Genomic DNA, 23,440 nt, shown 5'->3' with positions numbered 1-23,440 from the left:
GCAGGTGATCTAAGGTTGGCTTAAACAAAATGTCAAACAATGAATCTACTAGGGTCTAAACTTACCACAGGGTACTGGCTAAGATCATTATATGTTCTACCAGCTATCGTGTTCAACTGCATCAAATAGTCAAAATTAGACAGCTCACAATTCACCCATTTCTACAAAATATTTAAACAGCTAGATAACAAGATAACATACACTCACCAGTAGCTTTAAAACTTAATTTGACTCTAATAGCTATCTTGGCTTATTCAAGATTCAAGAAATTGAGGCAGTTTGTTGTCTATGGCAAGAGTAAGCATTCTCTGCCCTATGAAATACACCAGCTATTATGTTTATAGTGACAGTAACAAATGATATTAAACAGTTAAAGCTTGTTACCTGAGTTAGACCAGATGCTCTCAAAAGTTCAGCTGGTGATCGTGTTCCATAATAATTCAAATTACTGGGACGGAGACTCAATATTCTACTGTAGACTTTATTACGAACTCTCTAAAATTAAAAAAACATGCTTTATTGCAAAGAGACTAAATTTACCAATGACCTTTATTGCAAACACTAAAATCATTAACACAGTTTATTTCAAAAATTCTGATATTACAAACACAATGGTTTTTAAAGCCTAAAAATGTATTAAATATTGGTTCCAAACCTTCTCGGTGAAATTAAGAAAGTAGTTAGTTTGATCAATTAAAAACATCTCTAAAGCACTACGGCGTAGATTGTAACGTCTAAAATGTATCTCTCTTAGTTGATTTAAGGCCCACTTAAAATCTTCTCCACCTGAAATAAAATCAATTGAAATAAAATGAAGTTTTCTCTTTCTTTTCTATAGTTTTCACACAAATAGACTAACAATTCTTTGATGTGCACAATCAGTGGCATTTGTCGTTTCATCTGAACAGCTCCACAACCTCCATATTGAGTTTAATAAAAAAAAAAGTTTCTTACATGACAAAAATGAAACAAACCTTCTGATTTATTGAGACTGCAGTCAAAGAAATAAACATGTGTTGTTGTGACCTCTAAACGACCTTTAATGACCTCTACCAGAGTCACAAGGTCACAATCCTCTGAAAACACCAACTTTTCCTTACCAGAGAACTCTTCTTGGGCAGTGCTAAAAATCAATTGAAATAAAATATTGAAGTAGGCTATTGTCGAACAAATATTATTGCAAAAAAGGACAACACTCTGACATAGTGGTATGCCAGTAAGAGTTTGAGATTCTCCTACCTTGAAGAGCTGATGACATTCCAATCTTCATCTCCTAAACCATCGTCTGCTATATTTTCCTTGGATACCAGTGCTTCCTTGGAAACCTTCAAGTTTTGTAGCTCTTGTTGATATTCAGCTTCTGTCAATCCTATAAGAAAAGCCAAAAGAATACAGATATCATGAGATAGAGCTTGAAAATAGAGTCAGGGGGAGATAGAAGGGCTCAACATTGTTACAGCGGCAATCCATCATGTCAATAGGATGTGGATAGGGTTTGATCATAGAAAGGCAGTGTAAAGATCAGCTGATCCTTGTCGTCAACAACAGTATCTTGCATTCATCAGGCTCCTGTCCACCAGCTGGTCCACGGCAAAAGGATTTTTGAAACCAGTTTTAACCTGTTTTGACTTGAATGATGAGGAAAAATGACATATCAAAACATTGATAGACCCCTTCCTCCCTAAACTGGAATTCATCACCTGAATAATGCTGACCTGGACCCTTCCCTGAAATACAGAACACCACCACCCCTCTTTACCTTACTCCCTACCCCACTCACTGACCTATGTTATCTCTTTGACTACTAGCACCGATATGAGGATCAAAATTATAATTCTGAATCATTTTAACTTTCATCCTGGAGAAATTCTCCTGGTTCGACAGTTTCCAATGATGTACTTCTTCATCGGTTCTGAAGAGAAAAAATATCATTTTAAAACAATTAATATTTTTGCCCAGGTAAAAAATTTTTACAATGTGAATATTTAGAAGATAATATCCAATATTTTTGTTGACCTAGCTTTGTTTGACGTTTTTAAGATATGTTACAAATTCTTCTGTTTTCTCTAGCCCTACCTGTCCTTCCATGCTCCCCGTTCACCAGTGAAAAAACGTTTAGTTGCTCTCCACTTGCGTAAGGTAGATAAATGTTGATTACGAAGCTGGGCTGTGACGTTATGAAATCGTTTTATTTCTTGAGCAGATTTTAATCTAAACACATCAACTATCTGACTCTGAAATATTAAACAGAGTCTCTATTTTTCTGCTACTGAAAGGGCTAATAAAAGCATGAAATGACATGCAATGTGTGCAAGAAAGAAAATTTTGCCAGATCGTATAGCACCTGTTTTGAATTTCCATCTGTCCATGGATCATTTACAAGCCCAGCCTGTTCTCACAAGATCTCAGTTTATTGTCTCATTAAAACATAACTTTCAGGCAAAAAAGGAAAATATAATGATTAAGGAACAGGAAAAAAAGCTTTTGTTAAATAAATTTTATCAAGAAAAAAGTGTTATACCACTCATTCATTTAACAAAGTTCTTAAAATTTGTGCAAAAGTGTAGGTAACAGTAACAGACCTGAACACCTACCTGAAATTTCAGTCGACTATTGCCGATCTCAAGATTCCGTTTATGGACATTGATCATCATGGCCTCGTGACAATCCATCCAATACTGTCCCACTGTTACCTGGTTCTCTTCAAAACTTAACTCCATAAAATGAGACATCTGGGGATTGATCTGGAACAGACGTGAAATGAAAATCATTGATATCTTAAATATAAGGAGTTGTAGCTATACTGGGCAGAATATATGGGTAAATAACTATAATAAAGATGTCAATATATTTTATTCTGGACTTGTTGACTATTGGTTTCATTGTAATCTAGAAAAACTGCAGTGACACAAGGACAATAACTTTGCATCAAATAGCCACAAAGTGTTCATATTAGAGCAATATATTTCCACATAGAGATAGAGAAACAAGTCCAACTTACATAATTCTGTATAAAAGTTTTCCACTCTTCAGATTGGCAATATGTCTTAAAATCATCGAAGAATGTTGGACTCTGATTGGTCGATGGTAAAGAGGGGAGGTAATTGTCTAAATTCATCAAATCATGAGCTTTGTCTATCAAAGCTTTTAAAACTGGGATTAAAAAGGAATAGTTGTCTGTATTTTCTGGAAGAATATAAACAAAAATAAAACAGTACAATTATAGTGTGCACCCCTACTCTTGTTAAAACCAACTAATATGAAGATAAAAGTGAAAAGATGCTGAATTGAAAAGCCTGTTTGCCAAGTGGCTTCAGTGAGCTTGCCATGACATCATCCTCATGGCTTTTATGTCGAATTCAACTCAAAGTAAATTTTGTTTCTATTTCATGAAATTATTTTCAGAAATATAAAGGTTTGTGTTGAAAAAACATTTTTATTGTTCCAAAATATAAGTGTACAAATAGAACAAGTCTACGTACCTCGAACAGCCTGTAATATCATGGTATTTAAAGAACCAATCAGAAAAGAAGCTTCAGCAGAGCTACTGATAAGTTTTGTTTGAACTAACATATGAAGTTTAGCCGTGGCCACAGCACATAACTGAAAGAGTAAAGTGATATTGGTCTTATTATTTCCTTCCCAAGCTGATAGAGCTATATTTCAGCTATCCATTCCACTTCATCCATTTCATGTGAAGAGTGAAACTGCAAGGGCAATAACCCTAAAGGTTCAAATAACAACCTCAACTTTAAAATCATCTGGGATCTCATTAATCTGCTTTAGCCTTCCAGATTCATAAAAATGCAAGGATATTATCAAGCAGATTTTGATGTGTTTTGGCTATGTTAAAAAACCTTGAAAACTTAAAGCTGTCAACAATGAGATCTGAATTGGAATGCGACTTACAAGTTATATAATAAAATATAAAACACTAGATATAAAAGAACATCTAAACTTACGTCAAGGGTATGATGTTTAGCACATTGTAATAATATACTTAGACCAAGGTGGACCATTTCTTTCCACCTACTAGCTAGTTCTACATCCCATACACCAAATATATCTAACAATGACATAGATTCATCCAATATCTGTAAATAATCAATTTCACTCTTGAGTTCAAGATTAAACACTATTTTAATTTGAGGTGTACTGTCAGTTGTACTGTCACTGGGGTTGTGGGCAAGGCAAGACTGGATCATTCAAACACACAATGACACCTGCCAACTTATTCATCTCTTCATCCCAGATATTTATGTTTAATCAGATTTCTCTTTTAGAGAGTTCCCACAGCTAATAATGTTTATTTAGGTCTGTCAACATTCCAGTCAAAGAGTTCACATAGATAATAAGGTTTATTTGTAATTAAGGATGTCAATCTATTTCAGAGAGTTCACATAGTTACTATTCTATACTAACCCGTTCACTGTATCTCAGGTCACTGGGGTCCTCCTCGGCGTCTGTTAGGAAATGATGAACAATCTGTATTAGTTGTAGAGCATTCATAGTGTGGGAGGCCATAGCTTGGGCTGCAGAATAAAACATTGATTTTTCAATAAATAGCAGGACATAAATAATTATGTAAAAACTCAACACAAAATACTATGGACCTAGCAGGAGTTTATATTTGCCAGTCATGTCCAACTGACAAAACTTTCTGGCTTTTTTTCTTAAAATCACTCCTAAATGTTTTCACTTATAATGAGTCTTTTTTCATTGAATTATATATACTCTCAATGAAAATTTGAAAAAGTGTAAAAATTTATCAACAGAACAGAGACAGATATAATACTATGGGACAAAAACCATCTAAAATTTCTTCGGAAACCTGATCAAGATGAATACAGGAACGAAATGTAAAGTGACTCTACCTGAATCATTGATATCAGAAGCACAGGAATGAAGCATCATCTCCAACAGACGACGTTTTAATTCATCTTTAGGTCGAACTAAAACATGACTACAGTTTATAATATCTAGTGATGCAAAAACTTGACCTCTCTCCTACAAATAGATACCAAAATTAAACTAAAATCTTTTATGTTCTACGTTTCTGCTTTTGATTGGGTTCCATTAGAACCAATTACAACTAAAAATAATAATACACAACCTTACTGATAAACAAAGTTTCCACAATTTACATTGTCATTATTAGCTTATATGGTGTACACAATGGATCACAATATTTGTACAATTTACATTGTCATAACCAAGTGAAGTTTTTGAGAAGCGGGCACTATCTGAAGATGATTTTTCAATCTTACATAAAAATCACCAAAGATACAGACCTGAGGTTGGGGCAAGTTAAATCAAATTTTTCAAAACACTTACCTTCCAAGCATTAGGATCAGAGTTATCTACCCCTTTCCACATCAAAGTCAATAAAACAATTAAAAGATTTTGACAGAGTTCTTCTGACTGTTCAATTGTATCTTTAATATAAATTCTCTGTAAGCCCAGATTATCCAATGCACGTTGAACATTTTCAGACTGGATCATTGAGTCACGTCTGGATGGAGCAGCAGCTAAATTTAAATCTGAGTTACTGTCACTTGAGTAGATTGAAAAACTGCTTCGACTTTGACTTAAAGAATTCTGTCGGTCCCGTCTCTGACCTATTGCACTTAAATCCTCAATACTTGCACTCGAACTTCGACTCATGGTGGATCGATCATCTTCAGAACAATTTAGATCTTCAAATTGCTGAGCTGCCAAAAACATTGGAGTACCAGGAGATTTTGATGGTAGATCTTCCAAATCAAAATTTACTTCTTGTACATCTAGATCTATAGGCCGATTTGAATTGTTACTATTTATAGCCACTGGTGTAGAAGTACACTGTATACTGTTGATATCGTTCTGTTGGCAATGTTTGTTGATATCTGATTTCATCCCCAATAAATCTATTACATCATCTGACATATTCGAGTCAACTTCCTCTTCTAATTTTGACAAAACAGAGTGAGATTGAGGGGTGTCCTTGTTTTCATCGCGAGGTTTCACCTTTGTTTCCATTCCAAATAGACGTGTGATCGATTCCTGCCAACCAAGTTGTCTAGCGATGAGTTTAGCAGCAGATGGTTTTGAAACCAAAATTGATAAAAGCTGAAAGAAAAGAGATCAATTTCAAATATCTGTATAACATTTCAAGTAAAAATCAGGTAATTGATTCGCCTTGTATTTTATATAAACTACATCTAAGTTGATCCTTTTGAAATCTAAATTTAATAATCTTACCTGCCTACTGGCCTCTAATTTAACATCCAGACCACTATTATGTATCAAAGTTACCACTGCTAGGATTGACATGTAACTTTGTGGCGAATCTGAAATAAAAAAGGTACATACTTTCTTTTTAAATAAACAATATATACATAAAAATGTTACGAAACAGGCTCGTTCCATACAATTTATCATCTGCACCTACATCAAAATATTTACAGTTTATAACAATGTCCACACATTTTCACCTATATAGTTGAAATTAGAATTAAAAACATTTTTCAACTTGGTTTCTCTCTACTAATGATGCAGGCTGACATGAAAAAAGGAGTTTTAAAGAGGAATAAAACAAAGCCCCATGTGCAACAGGCTGAGGATGTTAAAGATACTTTGAAATACAGAAGACAGAAAGATGCTGCTGTCCTGAAAAAATGTTAATCATGGTGTTCTATATACATTGTCTTCATTAGAACACTCAGGTAAAGACAAGTAAAATACTCTTTATTTCATTCTAACTACCCAAAAAGATAACCTAAAATTAATGCAGTCTTACCAGTGAGAGCAACCTGCTCTACAAATTTTTTAAACATTGGAGTATTAATATCATATTCAGACATCATAGAAACCAATCCAAGATGGCCGACATCAGCTAGGCGTAATCTGTTTTTACTCTTCTCATAAACTTTATCAGATTTTAACAGATAATATAAAACCTAAAAATAATCATTATTTTGTATAAAACTTGGAAGAAAGCTGAGACAAGTACAGCCATATTACAAGTTAGGTTCTTGAGCTTAACATCTTGACAATGTCCTTCCTGTTCTTTATGTACGCTGCAGTGAATAATCAAAGGTATACCACGCCATTTGTTCAAAGTGACCGAGCAAATGACCCCAAAGCTCAACGATGTAACCAATGGGGCTATAGCAATCTTCAAGCCGAAACATCCATAAAAATCAAGACCCTATGTAAAAATTGATTTCACTATACTCAACAATTTGACAGTAAAACTTAACTTACTTTAACAACTTTTTCATAAAAAACAACAGAGTAATTTTCGTAGGTCAGTAGAACATAGATCAGCTCAGCCATCTCAGGTTCAAACATGATTAAAAAAAACTGATCATATTTTCTCTGGCTGGTTAACAAAGATAAAAACAAATCTAACATTTCACATAACTGAAAATAAAAAAAATAACATAATTTCTTCTTTTTTTGCATCAACACTCTCTTTGAGAGGTATCAAATTACCCACTTCAAATTTAACCAAGAGGGATCAAATGCAGCATTACATTCTACTTTTAAGCAAGAGCAAGGCTATGTTAGAGTTCATAAACACTAGCCTAATCTTTAATTTTAAGCTGTTCCGATACTTTTCTTAACAAGCATGAATTATGCTTAGCCTCATCATTTTAATAACTTTACACTATTCACATAAACACTTCCTCGTATTATGGAACTAAGGAATTCCAGGTTAACTATGAAATAAGGAGTCTCTGATAAAAATAAAACCAGCAATGCCTCACCAAAACTTCTTCTTTAACAGTGATTAAAAAGGCAATAAGTTGAGAGCATTCATCCCCTGTGATATCATGAGTTATATAATATTTAATCAGATTTATCAATGAAACACGTATAGTTTTACCATCTTCTTCTTTATTACTGAGATAAAAAAATGAATGAATAAAAAAGAATTGATGACAGAATAGACAAAAAACAAACAAAGAAAAAAAATAAATAAAAAATTTACTATTAAAATAATATGCAATAAATAAAAATGCTTTTTCTAGTCTGTTTCTGCAACCTCTATCTTTGGAATTGGATTACAATTTTTAAGATATTAGGATAGTTGGGATGTCAAAGAATTGTAAGATATCAGCAGATCATACTGGTTTACAATTCTTAGTGTTCTCTATCAATTGAAATCAACCACTAATACTTACTTATAATATGTTTTAATAACATCTAATATATATTGCACGCCATATTTTTTACGGAAATATTTCCTATCATCTTTTATTATGGTGTTTAAATATTGGATATGACCTGGAAATAACCGAGAAATAATTCATTAATTGAGCATGATATTTAAGATGTCATAAAACATAACTTAAAAAAACAGCTTATTGGCTGACAGTTAAAAATTTTACTTAATTTTGAAATGAGCTATATTACCCAAGTTTTGTCAAAATCTGGCAAGAATTGTACCTTCCCGAGTGTTTAATAGCTAATAACTGGTCGCTTTTCCAGAACAAGGTCAATAATTTATTTTTTTTCAATGGTGTTCTTTCTTAGGTGAAAATAAACATATACACCAAGTTTTCATCAAAATCCGTCCAGAATTGTGCCTTCTAGATTGTTTACGAGCCATTGTGAGAGAACAGACAGGCTGACATATAGTCCACAATTGGTAGTGCAACAACAAAATGTTATTGAGATTTTGATATATAATAATTTGTAAATGATATATCAAACTTATTAAGCTGATCATATGATATAAAACTTACCAATTCTGACAGGGAAATCACTCTTACTCCAGATTCGAAAGTCAAACAATACATATTGATAAAGATGGTAGAGTAACTGTTTATTATGAAAAAATGATTCTTTTAACAATTGTACGGCCATCAATACATTTACATCTATTAGCTTCGGATCAACCTATAGTAAAATCAAATATCTTTTATCAGATTGGGATACTGATGGGAAATACAGTGTGCAATAGGGGAAATTGCCAGAACATTGTTACTACTCAACTGTTGGAGGATCTTTAATGTGCATGGGTTGTGGGTCAGCCTTATTGCCTCATCTGAAGGATGAGAGTCACTAGACACTTTTTCTGTCAGCCCTGTCTGACTCCAACCAAAGTAAAAACTGAGAAGGCACTAACTCTATATAATCCTTAGTATGCTAGTTGAGTTAATAAGCACTAGTCTATCTATTTGGTTTCTTCTGGTCACATGCAGTACCATACCAGCCACTCACTCTACCCAAGCTACCCATCTGAAGTCCTCTGTCTGTCAACTTACCTTTTGTAAAAGAGCACCAATAGTAGCAGCCCCCTGATTAAAGACAAAATGGTCCTGATTGACAATTTTTGTGTGTAGTATGCTCCGAATCATGGTGAGGAATGCTGCCACCTGATTCTGTTCTAGTTTAGAATCTGAAATAAACCAAAACGTTTTTAATAGAAAGAAAAAAATTAATAGATGTAACCATGGAAACATAATTTTAGCCAGATGAGATCGTACAAATTGGTAAACGAAGGTGTCCATGTAAAAAGTAAGTACTTAAATATCAACTCAGATTGTTATGAAGAGAAATATACAAAACGAAATGAAAGTACAAAACATAGAATCAGACAAATGCTTCCCTGCAGCTATTTAAAGAAATGGAGAATTATTTCCAAAAATATCTTACCAGCATAAGAACTACTAGGAACAACGACCCATTCATCTGTTTCTTCATGGGTGGAGGTATCCATGATAGTTTTATTAGAATCCGGGGTATCTGGTTTACTAGGTAATATTTTATCAACATGTTCTAACAGAGGAAACAATACTTGAACACCACCAATACAGTTTATAACATCCTGTAAATATATAGTTTACAATATAAATAAACTTATGTGGAATGGAATGTTAAATTTGACAACTTGTTTTTCTTGAGACTCATATATAGAAAGAAATATATAGAAATAGAAAGTGAAATTCATCGTTCGGGATATTTTTGATGGAATTATATGTTTTTTGTACATTTCTAGTAGTTCTGAAGACTATTTATTATTTAAGACACAAATAATACCACGAAAAAGTCATCCCTTGTATTATTTCATCTGTTAATTCTCAATTTACACTTTACGTCAATATAAGTGCAGAAGAGTAAACAAAATTACCTTGATATCCCAAGTGACACATTTATTACCACTGTACTGACCATGATGTCTGTTATATGATAAATCGACACATATATCATCTTTACATGCCTGTAAACAGAGAAAAATAGGCATTCACTCTTTTGTTGGTCCATGTCATTATGTAGCATGGGAACTTCTTTTCGTCCATTTTCATGGAATTTTTTATCACACATTCACTATCAGGAGACTTCGGAATTTTGTTTCTAATTTTTCTTGAATCCCAGAATGAAGTGAAGTAAATCTTACCTTAGCGTTGTAATAGCAGACTAGTTTATTGGGTAAATCCTGAAGATCAGTTACTCCATCAAACAATGACATGTGATTGGGTCCTGAAAAATATAGGCATTAAATTTAGCATAGTAAAGTTGCCCCAACAGTTCTGAAATCAGAGAGCAAATTTAGGGCTTAGAGCTTAAGATTGTTGCTGCTTGTAGATAATAGCTCAGTCAGTCACATTTTCTGATAACAATGGCAGATGAAAGTTGGGTGTCATTGAGTCATCTCTTTTCTTAACAAACCAGATGCAGTTTTATCAAAATATATTTTAAATATAGACACCTCAGAGTTTAACAACAGCCCTCTTGAACATTCATCAAATTGATCTTTTGACTCAATGATGTCTGCTTTAACCAATCAAATTTCTACCCTCTCCAGTTCTGGCATTTTGTGACGCAGAGTTAATCAGGTTAGGTCAAAATATTAATTTAATGTTCAAGAGGGCCTAACTAAATGGATATATTAAAAATATAAGATAATATAAAACGGAAGGAAATTTTAATTAGACTGAACCCAGTTGTAAATGGGTACTGATAATTCAGAAGAAAGCAATGCCAAGAGGTTTTCCAAACCTTAGTTGCCCATAAATGTCACAATCAGAATGGTTTAATATACCACAATCCTAAAACTTACCAAAAGAAAATAAACTCTTGGCCTGATTATGAGAAATGGCATCATGAAAGATACAGATGGACCCTATTTGACCATGAAGTGGAATAGCTGGTCCTAGAATATCATCTTGTAAACCTGTTGGTATCCCATTCATATTGGCTTGTACAGATGTTGACTTGCCACCCACGTTAAAGAAACGTTTAAAAGTTGAGGGTAGTTTAGGTTCAGCGGCTGTTGGAGTGGTAGCAGGTGATTCTAGGTAAAGATCATCTACAGTAGTGCCACCTGGTGAACCAATTCTATTGTTAGTTAATGACTGAAATGAAAATAAAAAAATACTTTTTGGTGATAGAGATGTAAAGAAAACCACTTCTTGATGACTGTCTTATGGATAGCTGCTCACCATACACTTGCTCACTGGACAAATACTCACTGTCGACTAACTGTCCTACACTTGGTTTTATGAAAGGGTAACTCAAATTAACTTCATAGAGGAGAAACCAGGCAGATAATTACCTAGTAATATACCGTAATTGGATAAATCATTCAGTTAAAAAAAAAACCAAAACACCCTTACCTCAGCAAGATTGGGAAATTTAAACTGTGTCAAGAGTTTTTGTCGGCCATCAATATATACTGCAATCTGACTCTGAGTGAATGGTCTTCTGGAACTTGTGTGACTTATATCTATGGAATGCTGTAATAACAAGCATACATACATCAACAATACAGAGACTTGCTTCATGTCTGGTCAGACAGGGAAGATACAGGGAAGATACACAAAATAAAAGTGTACTGCCAGTAAGTTGACTATGGAAGGTTGTTTTTTATATTTCATAATGAAATATTGTCAACAACAGCAGAAATCAAAAGCCAATACATACAAAACTAAAGAGTACAGCCATCTGTTTATATGCCGAATACAATTTTCATTTCATCTTCCTTAATGTTGTCTCAATCAGAGATTTTGATGACAAAAATAGGATACAAAGCCTTCATTCACTGTTGGTTGATTCAATACTAAATTCTTTTATACACTATGCCTCTCTTTGATAAAATGAGCTCTTCAGTAAATAAAGACATACCCAATGACTATCTGTAATAGGAAAATCATCAACAGAAACAGTAAAATACTCTTTTTTATTATAAACAGCTAAAACCAGGACATTAGCTGGGGTTATAAAAGCTTCTATTCCGTTACCGTGACAACCTGTAAAACTAGAAACAAATTTACATCACTAAATGATTGGAGAAAATTCTTGTGGATTATCCAAACCTCTTGGCAAAAAAATCACAAGGTCTACAACTTCGGTTCTCTCTACCACTTCTTCCAGCTGGTCCTTGACAAAACCTCTGGGTAAAGATTATAGAAGGATGACAAATTTGCTTATCAAGGATTCTATCTACCAGCTGATAGTTGATCAAACCTCAAGCAAAGATTTTACAAGGATAATAACTTAAATTTTGAAGAATACTGTACACCAAAAGGATTTCTCTCAAACCCTGGAACTCTCAAACTTTCATCTGACTTACTTATATAGCTGACGACGGAATAATAAAGTTTTTGGGAGTTGATAAGCTGATAAATCTAGTTCTGTATCAAGACAAACCCAGCAGTGAAACGTGTAACCAGGACCTGGCCATTTCTTTATACTTGGTAATACAATACCCTAGAATAAAATGAAATTTTATGATCTACTTTTCTGTACCCTCTGAAGACAATGACAATAGGCCATATAATGTTCAATTTAAGTAAGGTAGGTTTTCCCACTTTATTGCTATTTCTAATTGTTGAAGTCTCTTTGACACTGCCTGTGTCACACAGCAATTATGTTTATTGCCAAAGGACCGAACGTTTTTTTCCTGTCAGCTAGCAACACTGATATACTACATCTCATTTTACATTCCATCAGCACAACCAGATCCTTGCAAAACAACAAAAAACACAATTATAAATAATATAGAACTCACATCTGATTTGTGTTGAATGTCAAAAAAATGTAATGCACCATCCTTTCCGTCTCGTCTGGCCATTGTTGATATTGCTCGCATTATTCTAGTACAGTATGGCATCTAGAAAATAGTTATTTCAAACAAAGTTACAACTTAAAACTAAAGCTTGACAAGAACAAAATAAGAATCAAAAATCATTTGTCTAGAAAATATCTGCTCTTTATTTCTGATGCATTAGAATTATAAAAATCTTTTCAGTCCAAGACAAGACATAAAGAATATCTGGATAAACTAACCTGTAAACCTTCATCATCCAGTCTCAATAATGATATTAATTGTTTGATTTCGTCGCTTTGAATACTGTACGTTCCTAATGACTCCAGCAACTTAATTAAATTTCCTAATAACAGAATAATTAAAGAAATTGGCATAGTTAACTTATGAAAATCATTATCATTGTTTTAGAAAATCATATCGCTTGAAAACATGTTGACGTCAATGTCACTTTCATACACTTTTGGAAGCGATGTTTTGGTTGTAAAGGAGACTATAAACATTAACCCTGGTAGATCAAAATGAGCAAGTGATTTTAGACATCTTGATAGGTTTAGAATAAGAATATGATTACTTACTGACTGCTTTATGAACTATTTGTTTCCGTCTTTTTAAAACAGACAATATTGTACCGACCATACCATTGGTACAACAACTCATACGATTTCTATGTCCCCATCCACACAGACATTTTAACTCATTTGACAACCATATTTGGAGATCATGTGAGTGAATATCAGGCAGCCATTGCAGTAATATCACACCAACTTGGGTATTATGCACGATAAATTTGTCTTTTTCTACATAACAATCTTCTACAACCTAAATGAATGATTTATCAACATTAAAATATAATTTGGGCTTAATAATCAACTTAAAGGATAAAAACATAAACTTTGGGGAGTAATATTACTAGGGTTAAATAGCACAAAACATCTTACACAATTTTTTTTATAAATATCATACATACCAAATTTAACAGAGAACACAGTAATTCTTGTGATGGTTCACCCAAACTTTTTAAGGCTTCTAGAAATTTGATATAATCCACACCACTCTGAAATAAAATTTGTATCTTTTTTCCATTGATATCTCATTATTGTATAGCTTCAGAACCTGTATTCTCAAACGATCTTAGTGCTAGGACATCCTAATAACAGTGTTAGAAGACCTTAGGATGTCCTAGCGCTAAGATCTTTTCCAGAATACCAGGCCAGGATTTGGTTCTGGAATATGTCAAGATGATACCTTCGTATTTTTTCCACCCAGTCTTGTCAGTCTTACAGGTTGGAGGGGATGACATGAAAATAGCATCTAGTCATTCAGATGGCACAATAAACTATGGCTCTGTGGGCTGTACACAAAAATCAAATATCAGTAAGTTAATGCTGCTGTCCTGACATGTATCTAACCTTACCTTGGCCTGCTGAGAACCATATAAAATAGTTTGTAAAACTTGAATCACAGATATAGCTAAATGTTGAGCACTTTTACCAGTTAACTATAACAAAAATTAAATAGAATTACAAAGTTAGATTTAGCAATTTTTGGCAGCTCACTGAGATAGTATCCAGTTTGCTCCATAGCACCTATTGGTGAGATCGTTTAAAATCTGCATAAACAATAATTACCAAGAGCAATAGAAGGAAGAAAATGATATTTTTCATGATCAATGAATTACAAGACGCAAAAAAGCTGGGCTTCAAATATTACTTTGTCTAGAGATGTCTTTTAGACAAAAAACTAGTTCAAGAAGAAATCAATCTGGAATGACAACTTACAGTAGTTTGATGTAATAATGATATAAAGGAATGAAAAGTTCCATCATTAACGAGTAGAACCTGTAGTGTATCTCTATCATTACAACCTAACATTTCATTTACAGTTGCTGAAATATTAAATATAATGACATCAATAATTACACAGCAGGATCCTGTAATTTAGACAAAGTTGTGATGGTGTATTAAGAGAGTTTAATTGACATTCTTCAACAGAGAGCTTTGACTCAGAAACATCTTAAACATTAGCTTTCCAACTTGTTGTCAGAAACATTATTACTGTTAAATAAAAGAAAACACTAAGAATTATGATTGGATAAAGTGCCCTCACATCACATCAAAGCAATTACCAGTTGTGTATGATTGTGAAAAATGAAAGTGGTCTTAAGCACCGAAAACAACTCACAACTTAGCTGTATGAGAGTTGCTTTCATTGTCTTACTAGCAAACTGGTAATCACTATGCTGTGTAAGAAGATACAAGAATTGTAATACACAAGATTTAAGTTACAGTATACAATCTATGTATGAGTAATATATATATATATTGAGATATATCAGTGAAATATCTTTAATTTAGATACTTCAAGCTTATTATACCCATCATACAGCATATTACAATATTCACATATCACCCAACAATATTAAAACAGTGTCAAGTAATGTATATAAATATTATAACTTACAGATCATTGTAAGTTGAAGTTGACTATCATTAGGGAGGTGTGATTGTATATTCTGTAAAACATTCATATACCCTTCCATAACTTCACTCACTTCTATCTGACGCTAAAATATTACAGTTACAGATAATAAGGTTAAAAGAAAAAACCAATATTTTACAAGGGCAACAACTTGGCTAATCCTCTTGGCATTGATCTTTCCCAGGAATATCTGCACACATATACAGCTGGTTGACTGGCATTATGAATGAAGATGACTTATTTAGGGTTATCTGTTTTTCACAGGTCGACTGAGATTAGAAGCTGCAACCACCAGTTGTTCGTCATAACAAAGCAAAAGATGTCATGTATGGAACCAATGCTCTTTCCAAAAATATTTTTTCTAATCTATTTTATTCTCCTGTCAGTGAGGCACATTGAACCAGCTGATATGAAAAAAGGTTTTTTCAAATTCAAATAATGTCCATTCTACAATTGAGCAAAATAGTGGGCTTATGTAGTTCTCCTTTAAAATTTCTCTCGTTGTGTAATGATTATCATTGGCCTAATGAAGAAAAACTTCAATTTGACAAAAGGACATACCTGATCAGGACTACAACAGTGTATAACATGCACCAATCTTACAATACATTTCAAGACTAGATCCTTTAGTCTAATAAAATCCTGGTTAGAATCAGCTTCTCCCACTCTTTCACTGGATAACACAGTCAATAAAACATCTAATGTGGCAGGAGTTATCGCTTTTAAGGCATTATGCTGAAAATTCAGAACAAAAACATTAAATTATAAATATATTTAATTATAGAATCCTAGCAGGAGGTATGGAAGTTACAGACAATACGGTAGAGCCTGGGGACAAAACAGCAGAGCCTGGGGACAAAACAGCAGAGTCTGAGGACAAAACAGCAGAGCCTGAAATGAACAACAGCTTTGGAATCAGCATTTAATCAAATAAAAATTACTGACGAAAACATAAGAAACTTACTAGGACCCCTGATATTATGGCACCAAATAAATGTAAAACTTGAATCTGAATGGTGGTTGGCAGGTTTTCTTTTTGGAAACATTCTAAAATTGAAAATAAATCAAAATGATGATTCAAATGTATTGTTATTAATTGGACAATCTTTATCATAATATATTGTAATTACTTACCATGAAAAAATGGAACAACTTCATTATGTAGAAAAGCTGGTTTATATTCAAATTGAGATTTGTCTATTTTCCACCTAAAATCATAAAATATATTTTTATGGCTATGAGGACATTTCTGTTCCCACTAGTTTCTGTTTCAGATGATTAACAACTTCATCCAGCTTGGTTTAGAACTGTAATATACTTGTGTTTTCAAGCAAGTTTAACACACATCAATGGAACGTTTAAACATTACATGCTGAATGGTTTAATGAGGGGTTCACAAATGAAACATACCTTTTCAATCTTTTCCTCCAAACAAAATAGGGGTCGTAAAGGCACTCTAAAAAATGTGTAACATGTTGAATAAAAGATAACAATTTAGGCTGTGGGTATTTTTCTTCTCCTGGTTCTTTACAAATCTGAAAAACCAAGACGTAATTACAAGACAATTAATAACAGTCATAATTAAATAGATGCTATAATAAGCTACACAGATAACTGGATGTATGAGCAAGGAAAGAGAATATAAGTTTTACTGTAGCTAACTGACATCTCTCAAATCATTTGCTAATGTAGTAAAAAAATACAGAAAAATCCCCCCCCCCCCACCTCCTCCAAAAAATAATGACAAACAACAAACCTTATCAATGGTAGATGAAGATATCAAAACAGTATGAGCAACAAAATCACATGAGGCCACCAACGGAACATTATCATAGTTCCTGAAAATAACAGAAACATTGAGTCTATAACAATTTTATTATTTTTAATAACACTATATGTCTGTCAAATACGCCAGTTCCTAATTTCATACGCCCAATTTCAAGCAATTTCTTCAAAATATATATATATAGATCTATCGGTGAATTGACATGTCATAATATGTGTATCGTATTGAGTGGTAATGTATGGATACTTGGTAATATCAGGCATACAAGACAAACAAAGATACACATCATACATGTATACTATTTTCACTTAATAAATTTTATATATTTTTTATATGAAATACGCATTTTCCTTTTCATTTAATATAGGACAATTCCTCAGTTTCACCAGTGAAAATGTTTATTATGATTTCCATGGTTATTTATGTTCCTGTTGGAACCAGTATTCTTCTTATATATTTCAGGTTCAGAAGATAATGGATTTGCATTTCAAATATTCTATATCATTCTTTTAAACTAACTTCACAAACATTGCTCTATCACTAGAGGTTACGCCTACATGCCTGTGCCTGTGCTTTCGTAACATTGCTTAACCACAATATTACAACCTTAAATTCCAAATGTATGAAAGCATTTCATCTTTAAGCTCATACCATTGTATTATAGCATAGTGTGATATGTATCATATAGTGACATACTTGTCATTAACTAACACTCCTGCATATAAAATTCACACGACAAGGCCTAAAATTCTCTTTCCAATTCCAAGATAATTTCCTGATTAGAGATACTGACATTTTTAAACTTGATCTTACCTACAGATAATAATAAGACATTTAACCAGAGATTCTACGAAGCTGAGGGAATCAATATCAAAACTATTAATAAACTCATCAGTAGATTTTAATAAATAATTTCCTATAACTTCCAGTATTCTCTCAGGTAGTAACGTCAGATGAGGTCCTTCTTCACAAAATCTGAAAATGAAAGTAGAAAAAAGAAAATGAACTTTTTCATTTTAGGCCGTCTACCTAATCCTGATTGATTTTTTAAAGGTAACAAACACCAAAAGTGCAAAGCAGATAGCAATGAATTTTATATTCAAGTCAAAGTAATGATGACATTTTCAGTGCAAGATTATAAAAATACTGTCAATATCGGATTACTTTAGATAATGGAGGGGTAATAACATTTAATCAAAATAAATAAATTGAACTCACCCTTGGTTTAAATATTTAAATTCTAAATCTAAATATTCTTTGTGTGTTCTGATGAAAAATTCTAAAAATTTATCTAAAGCCGCCTTGTCACCCTAAAAAGATGTTAGAAAAATTACCATTCCATTTCCAGAGTGTACTTGAAATTTAACTGGTCAGATGACAAGACTGAAGATCAGATTTTTCAAATATTTCTCCACTGGATAAATAGATCAGTGTTTCATATTTGCTTATCCAGACATCTGAAAATAGTGCTCAAGGATATCTGCTCGTAACAACTGTTTGAGCACTAGTATTCGATTTATCAAAATTTTCATTTTGTCAAAATATTAAGGATAAGAATAAGTTTGACGCAGACAATGTTTAGCTCTATGTTTAGGAAAACCCAAGATGATGACCTGTGAATTTACAATCTCATGAATATGCATAGGACAAATCCATGAAATTTGGTGTTCAGAAAAATATATGTTTTCACAGTATCCAGTTAATTATAATCTGCAATTTGACCTGGGCCATGAGGGCCATGATGTTGCATATAAAAGATCTATCTTTATCTTTACTAGCCCAAAGTATATTAATGGGACAGATTCACTATTTTTAGGTATTTACTTGGGACTTTATATTTGTATAAAAGTCTTCAGAAGTACTAGAAATGTACGGAAATCACATAATTCCTTCAAAAATATCTCAAACTATGAATTTCACTTTCTATTTCTCTATTTCTGTCTTTTTTATAAATAACAGTGCCTAAAAAAACAAACAGTTGTCTTGGAAACTTTGAAACACATGAAATTTAAGTCCTGCAAACACTATTACTGATTAGGTTAGCTTTGCTAACTCTCAATGGTCTCAATCTGAAATTAAGTAGCTACTACTACTAGTCAAAGGAATGGCGAACCTGCACAAATTGACAAGAATAATCATAAATGTGTCTAAGGTTTCTAACAATAGAATTAAACTGTTCCTGACAATCAGCCATATTGTGCCAAGCAATGTCATTGACAGGAACAATGTTCAGCCTTGATCAACTTAATTGATTATTGATTAGATCTCTAATGGTCTGTTAATTTGATAAAAAATACTAATTTACTAATTAATAATTCATCTAGTAATAAGTTATAATAATATTTGCATGTTAAATCAGATTTGTGGTCATTAAGCAAACTTCTATGAAGCATAACAAAGAATTCTTTTGGTTTATATTTGAAATGTCACTTTGTAAACTTTGTTGTTGTGCCTCAATCTTTTAATACTTTTATAGTCTAAGTCACCAATGTACTAATAAGGTAGGTAGGCTACTAAAAAGTACAAAAATATCCATAAAAGATGCATACTGTAGTACATATTGCCATGACTATTAGACTGCATCTCAGAAGAACATAAAACAGCTTTTTTCTTGCAGCTGACAATCAATGACTGAATCACTGACATACGACATCTTGGACTTGGTTGTTTTATTGACGTAAATTAATGTTACTTAATGTTGAATAAGGTGATTTCAAATATTGAAAAGCCATGAGAAAAAATATGCATTCTTCTAACCTTGGTGGTGAATGCCGACCATAATTTAAATAAATTTTGTCGATCTGTCAACTGGCACTCCATCCTTTGACAAGAATTACGACATTTACGGTTAGAGGACGTCAACAAATTCAGTAAACAACACCTTCGCCAGCCATCTTTAATTATTAATAGACATACTCGATTTTGATTGGTGGATTGAGGGGGTGTCCCCACCGGAAAAAGATTTGGTAGGAATTCCCCTTCTATCTACGGAATTCCAGAAATGCAAACATTGATATCACATCTTTTCAAACCGAGTTTATAACATTAGAATAAAAGGAGTAAGATATCATCTTTTATATTGATATTAAAACTCTCTCAATAATTTGTATTTCCTCATTCTTTGGTTAAATCAGTATCCTACCAGGTCATACACCACTGTACATTAGAAAGCAAACTTAAATACTGCATTACTGTATCGATGAGCCACCATAAAGATATAAGAATTTTAACCTCCATATTGAAGAGTGAGGTAAACAAACTCATGGTATAGACTAGTCATCTGTCATTTTAAACTCGAAACCTTAGATGATATGACTGATTGGGATTGAAATGTTACGCAAAATGTTAAAATGGTTACTTTTCAATAAGTTACAAATAACGTCTCCATTTAGGCCTGCTACTAGTACTAGGCGAATGAATATTGGAAACATCTCAAGTCAAGATGGGGAAGATGTTTGCCACAAGGCACAATGCCAGGACAGTGGCATATCTATTTTTCTTCAACACTGTTAATTAATTAGTTGGTAACAGTGGATTTTTATCAAGTTTGAATTTATTAAGGTTAGATAAATGTGATGAAATATCCACTGCATTCATTTTGCCTTACCCCTGATTTTTTTCCAGTAGGTCTACAACCACCCAAACAGCAAAATACAAAATGAAGAAATCCAAGTTTCCCACCCCTGATATTAGCCATTTAAAGTCAGGAGATTTTGAAAAGATTTATGAACCTGCTGAAGACACATTTTTATTACTAGATTCACTTGAGAAAGACATAGATTTCCTGAATAATTTGAGGTGTGTTGGTCTTAATTTAGCATAATTGTTAAAAGATAGGCAGATATTTTGTATGGACAATCTAAGATAGGTCTCAAGAGGTTTGGTCAATGACCAGTTGGTGAAAAGAAATGCTAGAATGCCAAAATGTTTTCTTTGTAATTTGTGGTTTCAATTCGATCAAAAAAATTACTCTGTGTCCTAGGCAGGGGTACAGACAGTTACTCACCCAACAGCTGCTCACCAGATTGAAACTAACAAGGCAATTTCTCAGCACAAATTTACATATTCCACTGAGCATTTTTCCAGATAGATACTTACTTGAGCATATGCCCTACAGAGCATTTATTCAGACTGCAATATATCAATACCATTGTTTATAAATATATATTATTTTCAGACCATCAATCTGTGTAGAAATCGGCTGTGGTAGTGGAGTATGTTTAACATTTCTAGCTCAGATTCTCAATATACCAGCTTATTTCATGTAAATACATCTTCCTTTATTCACAAATTATAGTCAGTCAGGCATCAGGTGCTCTTGCAATTTCACATAAACTAAGTGTTCAATGATTAACACTGCTAATAATATTTAATAAGAGTCTTTTGTGATAGCTATGCCATGTCATAAAACATTAAGTTCTAGTGGAATTGCAAGAAACACAATCTGACCATTGGAATGGTGCAAATCAATGCTAGACTCAATGTCCCTGATACACATACAATTTTTAGAACGCTTCTTTACAATGCCTTCAATGTCTATATATTTAGTTCAATTTCTGATAACTACGGTCCCTCATCTAATGCAGAAAAGCTTAGCAGCTGTTTGTAATTCTTGTTTTTCTTATATTCCAGTTCTACAGATATCAACCCTGCTGCAGTAGAGCTAACTGGACTCACAGCCCAACAAAATGGTGTAAATATACAGACAATTCTGTGTGATTTGGTAGGTAATCTATTACTAGACACTTAAGCTTATTTTAAGCTCAGGAATAAGACATTTAATTTTGACAACTGTGTATTAAAAGGTAAAAGATTGAGATATATGTTTCTGTATTGTAGGTGAGTGGAATTGAAGATAGACTAGAACATCAAGTTGATACTCTGTTATTCAATCCTCCATATGTAGTTACACCATCAAGTGAGGTAAAACTATATTACTTTTCTTTTTGAAACATAGACAAGATTTTGGATGTTAATCTAATATTATAATAATACTTCTGATGTATATTACACAGTAAAAGAACTTTGACGTTTTATATTCTTTCTACTTTTTTGTCCTGGGCTAACGAAGATCGTACATCGTGTGAGTGTGATTTTGCTTAAACAGTAACAATAACTACAGTCTGTGAGTGTTAAGCATCCCTTGACAAAAGAGTAGGCTGACGCTGCTCTCATTGCAATATTGTACACTGCATGCAATTGTCTGTATACATTAACCCACAAGGTGCAGAAAAGAAGGATGTAAGACTGCATTATTTCATTTTTCAGACCTGACAGTGGTGACTGATTAGCCATTATTTTAAGAGATAATCAAATTGTATATATGGCACAGAGATTCTTTAACTATTTTTAGGTGGGTACGCCAGATATTTCAGCATCGTGGGCCGGTGGGGTGAAAGGTCGTGAGGTCACTGACAGACTGTTACCAAAAATAGAAAAACTATTGTCTGATAATGGCATCTTCTACTTAGTTATCATTAAAGAAAATAATCAAGGTTAGTATTCATAGGTCTTATTCATAGGCATTCTTCTACAGGCGCTATATTAATAGGCTTATTATTATTTTCTGTGTAGGGGTGGAAATTAAAACTTGGCAAGCCTTTTGAAGGAACCAATCAGAATCTTTCTTAGTAATTTTAGAGACATACTCAAAATCTTTTATATTCTTTTTTGTAGATGAAATACATGATTTGGTTGGAAGAGAGAAGTTTGACTGTGAGACTGTACTGAGTCGACGATCAGGACCTGAATTCCTCTCAGTTTTACGTTTTACTCGAAAAATCACCTGACATTATGTTCAGAATGACAGTCAAGGCCATTTACAGGAAATCAGCTCTACTGATTTGGCATAAAACCCACTTATGTGGCACAAGACAATCATGTAACTCTAACAATACACAGGGTAATTTGTTTTGTAGCAGTCAGAGTGTTCGAAAATCTTTAAGTGGTGATTTGCTTGGTCACAAATGGAGATCCTGAGTTCTAAAATCTGGTGATCTTGAATATGGTTGTGTGGTGATCTTGAATCTTGGTTGTCTCCTTGAGAAACACAAGATAAAATAAAACAACTCCTTCATAGATATACTAATTTTATCTATCATGATTGTGATGAGCTATATCAGCCTCTCTGTTTCTGT

The 23,440-nt window shown here is 33.1% G+C and overlaps 2 protein-coding genes across 2 annotated transcripts in view; one reads left to right on the top strand and one right to left on the bottom strand.

The window, feature by feature from the left end:
- Nucleotides 1-19,043, bottom strand: part of LOTGIDRAFT_232423 (hypothetical protein) — a gene marked incomplete at both ends in the record, with an annotated part of 29,229 nt that extends 10,186 nt beyond the window's left edge. Inside the window, 44 exons of the mRNA XM_009056758.1 lie at nt 66-161; nt 385-495; nt 656-786; nt 975-1,123; nt 1,240-1,369; nt 1,620-1,727; nt 1,785-1,912; nt 2,077-2,234; nt 2,595-2,744; nt 3,002-3,186; nt 3,483-3,603; nt 3,963-4,094; nt 4,423-4,532; nt 4,875-5,007; nt 5,335-6,108; nt 6,241-6,329; nt 6,779-6,938; nt 7,246-7,404; nt 7,752-7,887; nt 8,169-8,271; nt 8,733-8,886; nt 9,255-9,388; nt 9,646-9,817; nt 10,121-10,210; nt 10,388-10,470; nt 11,051-11,345; nt 11,607-11,726; nt 12,115-12,247; nt 12,563-12,699; nt 13,001-13,102; nt 13,279-13,382; nt 13,615-13,858; nt 14,007-14,093; nt 14,454-14,537; nt 14,818-14,924; nt 15,500-15,602; nt 16,079-16,252; nt 16,482-16,564; nt 16,652-16,725; nt 16,928-17,052; nt 17,274-17,355; nt 18,117-18,278; nt 18,522-18,613; nt 19,026-19,043. Of these exons, the coding sequence (XP_009055006.1) occupies nt 66-161; nt 385-495; nt 656-786; nt 975-1,123; nt 1,240-1,369; nt 1,620-1,727; nt 1,785-1,912; nt 2,077-2,234; nt 2,595-2,744; nt 3,002-3,186; nt 3,483-3,603; nt 3,963-4,094; nt 4,423-4,532; nt 4,875-5,007; nt 5,335-6,108; nt 6,241-6,329; nt 6,779-6,938; nt 7,246-7,404; nt 7,752-7,887; nt 8,169-8,271; nt 8,733-8,886; nt 9,255-9,388; nt 9,646-9,817; nt 10,121-10,210; nt 10,388-10,470; nt 11,051-11,345; nt 11,607-11,726; nt 12,115-12,247; nt 12,563-12,699; nt 13,001-13,102; nt 13,279-13,382; nt 13,615-13,858; nt 14,007-14,093; nt 14,454-14,537; nt 14,818-14,924; nt 15,500-15,602; nt 16,079-16,252; nt 16,482-16,564; nt 16,652-16,725; nt 16,928-17,052; nt 17,274-17,355; nt 18,117-18,278; nt 18,522-18,613; nt 19,026-19,043 (6,222 nt within the window). The remainder of the gene's footprint in view (nt 1-65; nt 162-384; nt 496-655; nt 787-974; nt 1,124-1,239; nt 1,370-1,619; nt 1,728-1,784; nt 1,913-2,076; nt 2,235-2,594; nt 2,745-3,001; nt 3,187-3,482; nt 3,604-3,962; nt 4,095-4,422; nt 4,533-4,874; nt 5,008-5,334; nt 6,109-6,240; nt 6,330-6,778; nt 6,939-7,245; nt 7,405-7,751; nt 7,888-8,168; nt 8,272-8,732; nt 8,887-9,254; nt 9,389-9,645; nt 9,818-10,120; nt 10,211-10,387; nt 10,471-11,050; nt 11,346-11,606; nt 11,727-12,114; nt 12,248-12,562; nt 12,700-13,000; nt 13,103-13,278; nt 13,383-13,614; nt 13,859-14,006; nt 14,094-14,453; nt 14,538-14,817; nt 14,925-15,499; nt 15,603-16,078; nt 16,253-16,481; nt 16,565-16,651; nt 16,726-16,927; nt 17,053-17,273; nt 17,356-18,116; nt 18,279-18,521; nt 18,614-19,025) is intronic.
- A 1,918-nt stretch (nt 19,044-20,961) lies between these two features.
- Nucleotides 20,962-23,092, top strand: LOTGIDRAFT_118872 (hypothetical protein; the record flags this gene model as incomplete). The annotated part of the gene is made up of 6 exons (XM_009056757.1): nt 20,962-21,101; nt 21,481-21,567; nt 21,936-22,026; nt 22,143-22,226; nt 22,657-22,798; nt 22,980-23,092. 6 exons carry the CDS (start codon nt 20,962-20,964, stop codon nt 23,090-23,092), a joined length of 657 nt encoding a protein of 218 aa, XP_009055005.1.
- Between the last annotated feature and the right edge of the window lie 348 nt (nt 23,093-23,440).

The sequence above is a fragment of the Lottia gigantea genome (assembly GCF_000327385.1).
Source record: "Lottia gigantea unplaced genomic scaffold LOTGIsca_29, whole genome shotgun sequence".
NCBI classification, from domain to species: Eukaryota; Metazoa; Mollusca; class Gastropoda; family Lottiidae; genus Lottia; species Lottia gigantea.
Note: the sequence above shows the minus strand (reverse complement) of the source record. Positions and strands in the feature narration are given on the sequence as shown.